General features: G+C 46.0%; 1 protein-coding gene across 1 annotated transcript; it reads right to left on the bottom strand.

The window, feature by feature from the left end:
- Positions 1 to 2,970: 2,970 nt before the first annotated feature.
- Positions 2,971 to 8,646, bottom strand: LOC103212156 (the record flags this gene model as incomplete). Its single annotated transcript, XM_007958157.1, is given in 3 exon segments — positions 2,971 to 3,462; positions 3,465 to 6,587; positions 8,532 to 8,646. Coding segments are annotated over 3 exon segments (3,730 nt in total), but the record flags the coding sequence as incomplete, so codon positions are not given.
- Between the last annotated feature and the right edge of the window lie 1,874 nt (positions 8,647 to 10,520).

The following is a 10,520-nucleotide window of genomic DNA, read 5'->3' as shown; positions in this document are numbered from 1 at the left end:
TGAGGCATGGGGAGTGTTAGAATCCCCAACACTGAAAGACTTCTGGTTAAAGATATACCTGGAGGCCATTAGGACTCAGGCCTCACATTTCCCACTTTTTTTGTTATGCACATGAGGAATCTTCCTCCTGTGTCATAGGAGATAAAGACTGATATTGTTGTCTCAAGACCATAAGTTGTACAGTATTAACCCGATCTTTTACAAATGATATAAGCTTATTTATAATGCAGGGACCAAAAGTCAACATAATTATAAGGATTATGAAGGGTCCTAAGAGAGTAGATATCAAAGTAGTTAACAATGGGGAGTTATTAAACCAAGACTCAAATAATCCTTCCTGAGTTTCAAGCTCCTTTTTTCTTAGGGCAAGTCCTTCTCGTACTTTGGCCGTGGATTCCCGAACCACTCCCGTATGATCTGCATAGAAGCAGCATTCTTCTTTTAGAGCTGCACACAATCCTCCTTGTTGGAGAAGTATAAGGTCTAACCCCCGGCGGTTTTGTAACACAACCTCTGATAGTGAGGTTAGGGATTTCTCTAAATTTGAGATAGAGGCTTCTATCCTTTCAAGGTCTTTGTCTATAGCTGCCCTTAGGGAATCCATGCCTTGTTTCTGTACAGTTAAAGAAGCTATTCCTAGACCGGTCCCTGCTAATCCAACCAGAGTAGCTAGAGTAAAGGCTATAGTGAGTGGTTCTCTTTTTTCTTTATTAGTCCCGCCCCAGTGTACATACATCTCTTCCTCTGGGTGGTAAAGAATTCGGGGCAGGACAGTCACCAGTACACAATGATCTGAGGACAGATTGAGTACTTTCAAGTTTAAACAGGGTAAAAGTCCAGCCTTCGAGCAAAGCCACCAACCACCTTCCCTGGGAATTATCCAGTTAAAGGATGGGTTTACTTCAGTATATGAAGTGCAACATTCTTGAGCATTGGGGGGGTTTCCCCACACATAAGCCCTTTCCTGTTATACATTGTATAGTAATTCCTACCTTACGGTCTTTCCAGGAGCAATTCTTTGGGTTCAGGTCATGAGAATAGCTGAAAGAGGTGTTAATGCCTATTGCTTCATAAAATGGAGGTTTTACATCATAACAGAGCCAACAGGCTTGAGTTAGGTTAGGACTAGTATGGTTAAGTGTTTGGTAAGCTGCTAGCATTAAATTCCAAAGAGGGTCTATGTCCTGAGGATTGGCTTGGACCCTCGGAGTTGTATGGGGGACACTTACTGTAACATCAGGAGCTACAGTGCTCAATTCTTTCACCATCTTTGGTGAAAGGGTTCCTTTTTCCAGGGGGTTTAACACTTCATTTGGACCCACTGGCCTGGTATCTAAGGGTTCTATTTCCTGTAAAATGGTTATCACCCCAGAGGGGTATCCCCTATACCAAATTTGGAGACCCCAAGTAAGCCCGTATTTCCGCTTAGCTAATTCCTTCTTTCCCTGTTCAGTGAATGAGACTTTTACCCAGTCACATTCTTTACATTTTCCAAACGTATAAGTATATCTGGGCTTGGCAAAGGAGAATGTTACATAGTCCTGGGCTTTTACATGCCACTTCCATTCCCCATCATTAGAGGTCACACAACTCCAACTTTTGCAGTAATACCAAATGAGCCCCCTGCATTGCTGGACATTTCTTTTGTACCCAGGGCATGCAAAAAAACCCATCTTACAGATAAAACCTTCATCCCAGGAACAGTCAGTAAGTGTCGCAAGCAAGAAAAATAAATCAGGCCACCATACGTTAAGGGGGGTGGTATGGGTGGTGGAGTTTAAGGTCTCATGGGTTTCTCCTTTGCGAATTCACCATGTAACTTTATAGGGTTGGTGAGCTGCGATACTTATTGCAAGGCGGTAGAAGCTTAAGGTGAGGGCGAGAAGGACTCTAATCTGCATGGTGCTGCATTAACTTGACTTTCAGCGGGTTTTCAGGATCAGAGTACGCTTTCCAATTTGCTCGTGCAGACTGCTGTTCCATCTGGTTGTTGTTGTTGTTGTTGTTATGTGCCGTCGAGTCGGCCCCGACTCATAGCGACCCCTCCTTGGGTTTCCGAGGCAGTATCACTACGGAAGTAGGATTGCCCAACCTTCCTTCCGAGGAGTGGCTGGTGGGTTTGAACCGCCAGCCGTCTGGTTAGCAGGCAAGTGTCTTAGCCACTATGCTCCATCTGGTTAGCTCTCCTGATATGGAGTGGTGTATCCAGGCGCTGATTCCGTCTACCTGAACAGCAGTGGGGGTCACAAGAACAACAACATAAGGTCCCCTCCATTTCGGTTCCAGTGTTTTTTCTGGTGCCTCTTTACCCATACCCAATCTCCTGGTTCGAGCCCATGGACAATCCCTTGTTCACTAAGAGGACCTTCACATATGGCCCCGAGCTTGGGCCATAATTCCCTCTGACTTACTTGGAGAGTTTTCATCTCTAAGATTAAATCTTTTGACAAGTCATGGGACATTTTTCCAGGGTGGAGATAATAGGGGGTGGCGTCCCATACATTATCTCAAATGGGGTTAGATTTAGCATGTACGGGGTGTTCTTAGCCCGGTATAGTGCAAAGGGGAGGAGGGTCACCCAGTCTCCGCCAGTTTCTATTGCCAATTTAGATAGGGTCTCCTTTAGGGTTCTGTTCATTCTTTCTACCTGCCCCGAACTCTGAGGGTTATATTCACAATGTAGTTTCCAATTTACCCCCAGAGTTGAGGCTAAGCCCTGGATAACTTTACTTACAAAAGCTGGTCCATTGTCTGACCCTAACGTTCTAGGCATTCTATATCTGGGTACTCTCTTCTAAAATCTTCTTGGCCACTATCATTGCTGTTTCCCTTCTAGTGGGTACGCTTCCACCCATCCCGAGAAAGTATCCACTAACACTAAGAGATATATGTATCCATATTTACCTGGTTTAACTTCAGTGAAATCTATTTCCCAATGACGGCAAGGCTCCCTCCCCCTCCTCCTTGTACCTGCATGTGTGTTCTTCTTCTTCTCTATTTTCATGACCTGACAGGCCCGGCACCGGTCCACCACACTCTGAGCTGCTTGCTTCTGATGGGGCATACGGATCTGCCCTTTGTCCAATAAATCCAACATTTTCCGTTCCCCTAAGTGAGTCACTTGGTGGAGGTGTGTGAGAAGGTGCCGTCCCAATCCTTCTGGGAGAATCAGTTTTCCCTCTGAGTCCATATACCATCCATTCTGATCTTTTTCTATCTGTGGTGATTTCTCAGCCCACTGGATGTCCTCTCCGGAATAGTTGGGAGTAGGAGGCAGGGGTTCCAGTTGCGGGCAAGGTAAGTTAGTTATTAAAGTTCGTACTGTTTGGAGGGCAGCTCTCTTAGTTGCCTGGTCCGCTGCTTGGTTGCCTCTTGCTTCAGGGGAGTGTCCTCTCTAATGCCCTGGGGTGTGGACCACTGCTACCATTCGTGGCCGGGTCACAGCTGATAACAAGCGAAGAATTTCTGTCTGGTTTTTATTTCTCTCCCTTCTGTGTTTCTGAACCCACGCTCCCAGTAGATGGCGCCATGTATATGAAGAGTCGCATATGCATAACGACTGTCCATATAGACCGTTAGCCTCTTTCCCTCTGCCCTTTCCAATGCCTCTGCCAGGGCGATAAGTTCAGCTTTCTGAGCAGAAGTTCCTGGCGGCAAAGAGTCGGCCCAAATAATCTCCTCCCAGTCGTTTACCACCGCGGCACCCACATACCTTAGCCCGTCCTGTACGAAACTGCTTCCATCCGTGAACCAGATGAAGTCACTGTTTTCCAACGGGCAGTCTTGCAAGTCCTTTCTGACCGTATTTACCTCTGCGAGTATCTCTGAGCAGTCATGCAGAGGTTTATCTAAGTCAGGGTTAGGCAACAGGGTGGCAGGGTTTAAAGCTGTTGGGGCTAAGAATTGCACCCTTGGAGTGTCAAGTAATAGACTCTGATAATGAGTTAATCTGACATTGGTTATCCATTTCCCCGGAGGCTGTTTGAGCACTCCTTCAATGGCATGGGGAGTGGTTACTTTCAAAGTCTGTCCATGGATTAACTTATCTGCATCTTTAGCTAGCAGAGCAGTGGCAGCAATAATTCTCAGGCAAGGGGGCCACCCTGCCGCTACTAGATCCAATTTCTTTGAGAGGTATGCTACTGGCCTCTTCCATGGCCCCTGTTGTTGTATTAGGAACCCCTTGGCTATTCCTTTTTTCTCATCAACAAACAGATGAAATGGTTTATTGGGGTCAGGTAATGTCAATGCTGGGGCTTTAAGGAGTGCTTCCTTAAGTTCTTTAAAAGCTGAGTCCCTCTCAGGAGTCCAGTCCCACTCCGACCCTTCCCTGCTGAGCTCATAGAGTGACTTTGCTTTTGTGGCGAAATCTAAAATCCACAGCTGGCAATAACCTACTGTTCCTAGAAATTCTCTCATCTGCCTTGGGCTTGTGGGTTGGGGAATCTGTAGGATCGTCTGTTTCATGGCTTCAGTGAGCCACCTCTGCCCAGCTCTTAACTTATACCCCAAATATGTGACTTCTGGCTTAGCTATCTGAGCTTTCTTGGCACTAGCTCGATATCCCAGCTCTTCCAGAGTGGTGAGCAATCTCCTGGTTGCTTCAAGGCACCCTGCCCGGTCGGGGGCTGCTATTATCAAGTCATCTGCTTATTGTAGTAAGGTTATTTGCGGGTTTTGGCCCCGGTACTCACGTAGGTTGTCACTCAAGGTTTCGTTAAACAAAGTGGGAGAGTGCTTGAACCCTTGGGCCAACCTTGTCCAGGTCAGCTGGCTGAGGATTTTATCCGTCTCATCAACCCATTCGAAGGCAAAAATGTCTTGGCTCTGCGGGGCTAGGGGCAGGCTAAAGAAAGCATCCTTCAAGTCCAGGGTAGTATACCACACATGATCTGGGGGAAGATTGCTGAGAAGCGTATAAAGGTTAGGGACTGTGGGATGTATGTCTTCAACTCGGCGATTTACCTCTCTCAGATCCTGCACCTGTCGGTACTCTCCCCCTGGTTTCTTTACTGGGAGGAGAGGTGTATTCCATGCAGACCGGCACCTCTTTAGTACCCCTTCCCATAACAGCTGTTGGATATGGGGTAGTATGCCCTCCCGGGCTTCCCTGGGCATGGGATACTGTCAGACTGTTACCGGTGTGGCAGAGGGTTTTAAGCCCACAATAATGGGTGGTCAGTGTTTTGCCAATCCAATTCCTCCACCTTCCGCCCAGGCTTGGGGGAACTCTTCCAGCCACGGAGCCATATCTGTTAAACCTGCACGTTGGTCTTCTACACCTTTATACAAGCGGTATTCGTCATGTAAGGTGACCGTCAGGACCTGTAAAGGGGAGCATTCCCCATCGGTAACCTGGACACCATTTTTGTGAAAGAATATATGGGCTTGGGCTTTGGATAATAAGTCTCTTCCTAACAGCAGTGCAGGACAATCAGGTACAATTAAGAATGAATGGGACACTTGCTTAGTTCCCAGATTCACTTGTCACTGCGTTGTCCAATAATACCGCTTTGCCCCTGTTGCCCCCTGGACTAGGCTAGTTTTTGAAGAAATCTTTCCCTCCTTCTTATTTAGGATGGAGTACTGAGCCCCTGTATCCACCAGGAACTCTACTGGCTTCCCCTCCACCTTCAAGGTTACCCAAGACTCAGGGAGGTGTTCTGAGTCCCGTCTCCCCTAGTCGCTGTCCTTGCCTGCCACCAACGTCCTAACAGGAGCAGGCTTTTCATATTTTTTGTTCTATTTCTTTGGGCATTCATTCTTCCAGTGTCCAGTCACTTTGCAAAATGTGCATTGGTTCGGGGCCAGGGGTGGGTCTCGGTGGGGCCTGTCATGTTGATCTGGTCTCCTTCCTCTGCCCCCTATGTCTCCCCAAGCTCTGTCAAAGAAAATCTTTGCTAACTCCTGATTTTGTTTATTCTCTTTAGCTTGGAATTCCCTTTCCTCCCTCCGTATTCTTTCCTCCCTTTCCTCTGGGGTTTCTCTAGTATTATACACCCTTTCTGCTACTTTCATTAAGTCCTGTAGGGTCTGCTCACCTAATCGATCTATCTTCTGAAGCTTTCTTCTGATATCAGGGGCTGCTTGGTTTACAAAAAATAGGACCACTGCTGCTCTACTCTCATCGGCTAGTAGGTCCATGGAAGTATACAGTCTAAAGGCTTCCATCAACCTCTCTAGATATGCTGCAGGGCTCTCTGTTGGTCCCTGCCTGACTAGGTTTACCTTGGCCAAATTGGTCGGCTTCCTCGCCACCACCCGAAGACTGGCCATTAGAATCTGGCGGTACTTTTGGAGATGCTCCCTACTTTTGGGATGTTCAAAGTTCCAACCGGGACGAGATAACGGGAACCCAGCGTCAATTAAATTCTGAAGCATTGTTGGTTGCCCATTATCTCCAGGCACATTTTTCCTGGCCTTGGTCAAGATCCTTTCTTTTTCTTCAGTGGTGAACAAAACCTGCAATAGCTGCTGACAATCATCCCAAGTGGGGTTATGAGTAAACAATATAGAATCTAACAAATTAATTAGGCTTTGGGGGTTTTCAGAAAAGGGGGTATTTTGCACTTTCCAGTTATACAGGTCTGATGTTGAAAACGGCCAGTACTGCCAGGTTCTGCTTCCGTCCTCACGGGGCGGGCCAATTGCTCTGAGAGGCAGCACCTGGATAGTAGACGATGGAGCTTCAGCCTCCTGGGAGACCCTCTGGCGTGGGTGGAGGCTGGAGGCTGGGCCTGTAATGATGAGCGGCGCACTTGGAGCACTCACTCCATTCCCTCCCGATACTTGTGGAAATTGGAGAGGGTGGGAAGGTGGCGGAGGGGCATAGGGAGGTGGAGATATGCCGCTTTCTAGATCCACCAGATTGAGGTCAGCCTGAGAATCAGGCAAGACTGGTGGAACAGCTGCTTGGGTCCCAGGTCATCTCGGTTTCTCCTTTTTGCTAGTCCCGAGTGAGGATGGTAATACCTTAACAGAGAGGTTCGGAAGAAAAGGTTTTAGCCATGGGGGCGGGTTAGTCACTATATCTTGTCACACTAAAATATAAGGAAATTGTTCCAGGTGCCCACGGGGGCCTGGCACCTGGACTCGGTCAAATACGGCTGCGATCACCTTTCCATCCAGTGAGCCCTCCGGAGGCCACCCCACCTCAAGAGAGGGCCATTCTGAAGAGCAAAAAGTTATTAGTTTATTTCTCTTAATTATCACAGACAAATTAGATCCTCTGGTTTTAAACTCTGAAAAATGTTCAACCATCAGGGGCAGAGGGGTAGTCTGTTTCTGTCCCATTTCAACCTCCTTTAAGAAAACACAGAACAAATAAAAGACAGTGGCCACACAACAAGAGACACCAAAACAGACAGCACAGATATCCGACACCCAGAAGAGATCTTGTTCCAGCACCACAAATTGGAGGGGCCTCCCCACTCCCCTGAAGTGGGCTGCTCTTACCAAAAAGCGCCCACAGCCTGCCTGTGAGTTGAGGAAGGGCTCCTTCCCCCACTCATCTGGCGCGTCCACCGGTTTCCAGCCTTTCCTGATGGACTAGTGTCCCCATGCAAAGGACATCTAATCCTGCTGGCTTCCTGAAACTCTCCTACTGTCGTGGCAACTTCACTCGTTCCGAACTTTCCTTCCCGGCCAACGCACCAAATGTTGAGCCCGGAAAGGAATGTCGGTGCAAGGAAGTCACCACAGACATGATAATGCAAAAGCAAAAGGAAAGTTTATTAGCTAGCTCGAGCTAGGGTCCCTGCTCTTGCCAACGCAGTGGTCAAGGCAAAAGACCTTGTGCTCCTTTACTATCACACTTTTATAGGAAAATATGGGGTGTAGTAGCACCAGGACAAAGGGGTACAGATGGTTGGTTGTTGCTAAGGGGTTTAGGGCAGGGGTCTGAGATGTTGGGGGACATGTTGGAATTCCCCGGCTCCAAAGTCTACTTAGGGAATTATTATCTAGGGAGGATGCAGAGCCCTGATATGTGGGATACTTCAGGAGCCAGGTAAATCTCTGATACGTGCTGAATCCAGAGGAAATCTCTGATACATGCTGAGTCCGGAGGGTAGATAAAAGCCCTGAGGCATGGGGAGTGTTAGAATCCCCAACACTGAAAGACTTCTAGTTAAAGATATACCTGGAGGCCATTAGGACTCAGGCCTCACATGTTCTTGTGACCTTGGCAAGGAGGGAGAGGGGAAAATAAGCACCTGCTCTCACTCTCCTTTCTTCTTCCAACTCCCTGCCAGGATTCCTTACAGACTGAGGGGCTACCTGAAGTCAGAAGGTAAGGAGCCCACAAATGCAGTATATGTGGATCAGATCAGGATGAGGCAGGGCAAATGGAGGAAATCTGGCAAATTTCTGTATACTTCCTAACAAGCTTTAACAATTGTGCTAGTTTTGTATTATTGTTATAAAAATTACCACAAACTTAGTGGTTTAAAACACCTATTTCTTAGCTTACAGTTCTGTGTGTCAAAAGTCCAGTACAGCATGGCTCAGTGGCCCTCTGATTAGAGTCTCACAGGTTGAAATCAAGGTGTTGCAGGGCTGTGTTTCATATCCAGAGATTCTCAAGTTGAATCTGCTTCCAGACTTGTTCAAGTTGTTGGCAGAATTCAGTTCCTTGTGGGTCCCCATTTCCTTGCTGGTTGTTGACCAGGATGCATTCTCATTTCTAGAGGCTGCATTGCTTGGCTCTTAGTTCCATTCTTCTGGCTTCAAAGATTATATAATTCTTTTTTCTTTTTCTTTTTTTACTGTGATTTGGGTGAAAGTTTACAAAGCAAATTCAAAGCCAACAATAATAGTAGGTGAAGTCCTTCTAACACTTCAAAACTCTGGACTTCCCCTACTGCCTTATCTCTCCTGATTTCCTCTTTTACCATTGTTTCCAAATCTTCAGACTCCCTTGTGTGTTTTTAAAGAACCATCTGGATAATCTAGGATCATTGTCCTATTTTAAGATCAGCTGATTAGTAACCTTAATTATATCTGCAGAGTCTCTTCACACAGTACCTAGAAGTAGTCTGGAATTTAATAAACACACTCAGGAATCTTGGGGAACATCTTAAGCATTCTGCCTCCCACAGCAGTGATGAACATTTTACCATAGTTAGGTATGTAAGTTTTATGTCCAGAATAAAATACCAAAAGTTTTATGACCTAATAAAGGCTGTCTCCTTCAAGGAATTCACATTGGCAGGCTTACTGCATTAATGGTAAAAATTTCCTTTTCTACCACTGTAACTCTGACCTCCCTCCCTGACTGTGTCCTATCAGGGCAGAGGCCCCAGTGTCCAACATGGGTGGCAGTGCTGATTGGTGGCAGCTTAGGATATAGCAGAGATCTCATTCCATGGCAGTGTCAAGAAAATGTCTTTGTTCCTGTGGAGGGGAAAAAAGCCCCAGAGTAGGGGAAAAAGTCATAGATCATTAATGAAAAAACAGTTTCTATTGCCTGCAGCTAAAACACATTTTTTAAAAATGAAAGTAGTTTAGAAGGGTCATTCAGGGTTTATTATATAATTCTTTTTTCTTTTTTACTGTGATTTGGGTGAAAGTTTACAAAGCAAATTCATTTTCCAGACAATAGTTCATACACATTTTGTTTCATGACATTGATTACTATCCCCATAATGTAACATCTCTCTTCCCACTTCGTCCCTGTTACTTTTTCTCTGTGTCCTTCTTTCCTATACTTTCCTTCCCACTAAGCTATCTTCCTGTGCAAACACTGCCCTTCTGATCTACCCATGATTGATTATTCTAAGGAATGTCCTATCAGTTGTAAATGTTCACTTTATATGCCTGTCTACTATTTGAATGGAAGTCACAGGAGTGAGTTCAAATCCAGAATCAAAGGGTGACTAGGAGTCACAGTCTCGGGAAAATCACCAGTCTCTACGAGACCAGTAAGCCTGGTCTTTCCTATGATTTTGAGTTTTGTTCCACAATTTTCATCTACTTCATCCAGGATCTCCTAATCTGATTTCTTTCTGAATGGTTGACAGTGGTAGCTGGGCACCATCTAGTTCTTCTGGTCTCTGGGTCATATAGGCTGAGATTTGCATGGTTCATTAATCCCTTGGACTAATTGTTTCCATATGTCTGGTTTTCTTCATTTTTCTTTGTTCCAGATGAGGAGAGACCAGTTGTTGCATCTTAGATGGCTGCTTGTAAGCTTTCAAGACCCTGGTTGCTACTCACCAAAGTAGGACGTAAAACAATGTTTTTGTGTTGTATGGCTGGGTCAAATGGTATTTCTAATTCCAGCTTTGAAGGAATTGCTATACTGCTTTCCACAGTGGCTGCACCATTTTACAGTCCCACCAGCAGAGTCCCAATCTCTCCACATCCTAGCCAGCATATGTTACTTTCTGTCTTGTTGAACTTTGCTACTAGTGCTGGAGCAAGATGGTATCTCATTGTTGTTTTGATTTGCATCTCTCTAAGAGCTCTGGTAGCATAGTGGCTAAAGCACTTGACTGCTAACCAGAAGGCTGGCGGTTCAA

The sequence above is a fragment of the Orycteropus afer genome, unplaced genomic scaffold (genome assembly GCF_000298275.1).
Source record: "Orycteropus afer afer isolate SDZICR_OR568_19922 unplaced genomic scaffold, OryAfe1.0 scaffold00858, whole genome shotgun sequence".
NCBI lineage: Eukaryota > Metazoa > Chordata > Mammalia > Tubulidentata > Orycteropodidae > Orycteropus > Orycteropus afer.
The sequence above is the reverse complement of the archived record's forward strand: the minus strand, read 5'-3'. Positions and strand labels throughout refer to the sequence as shown.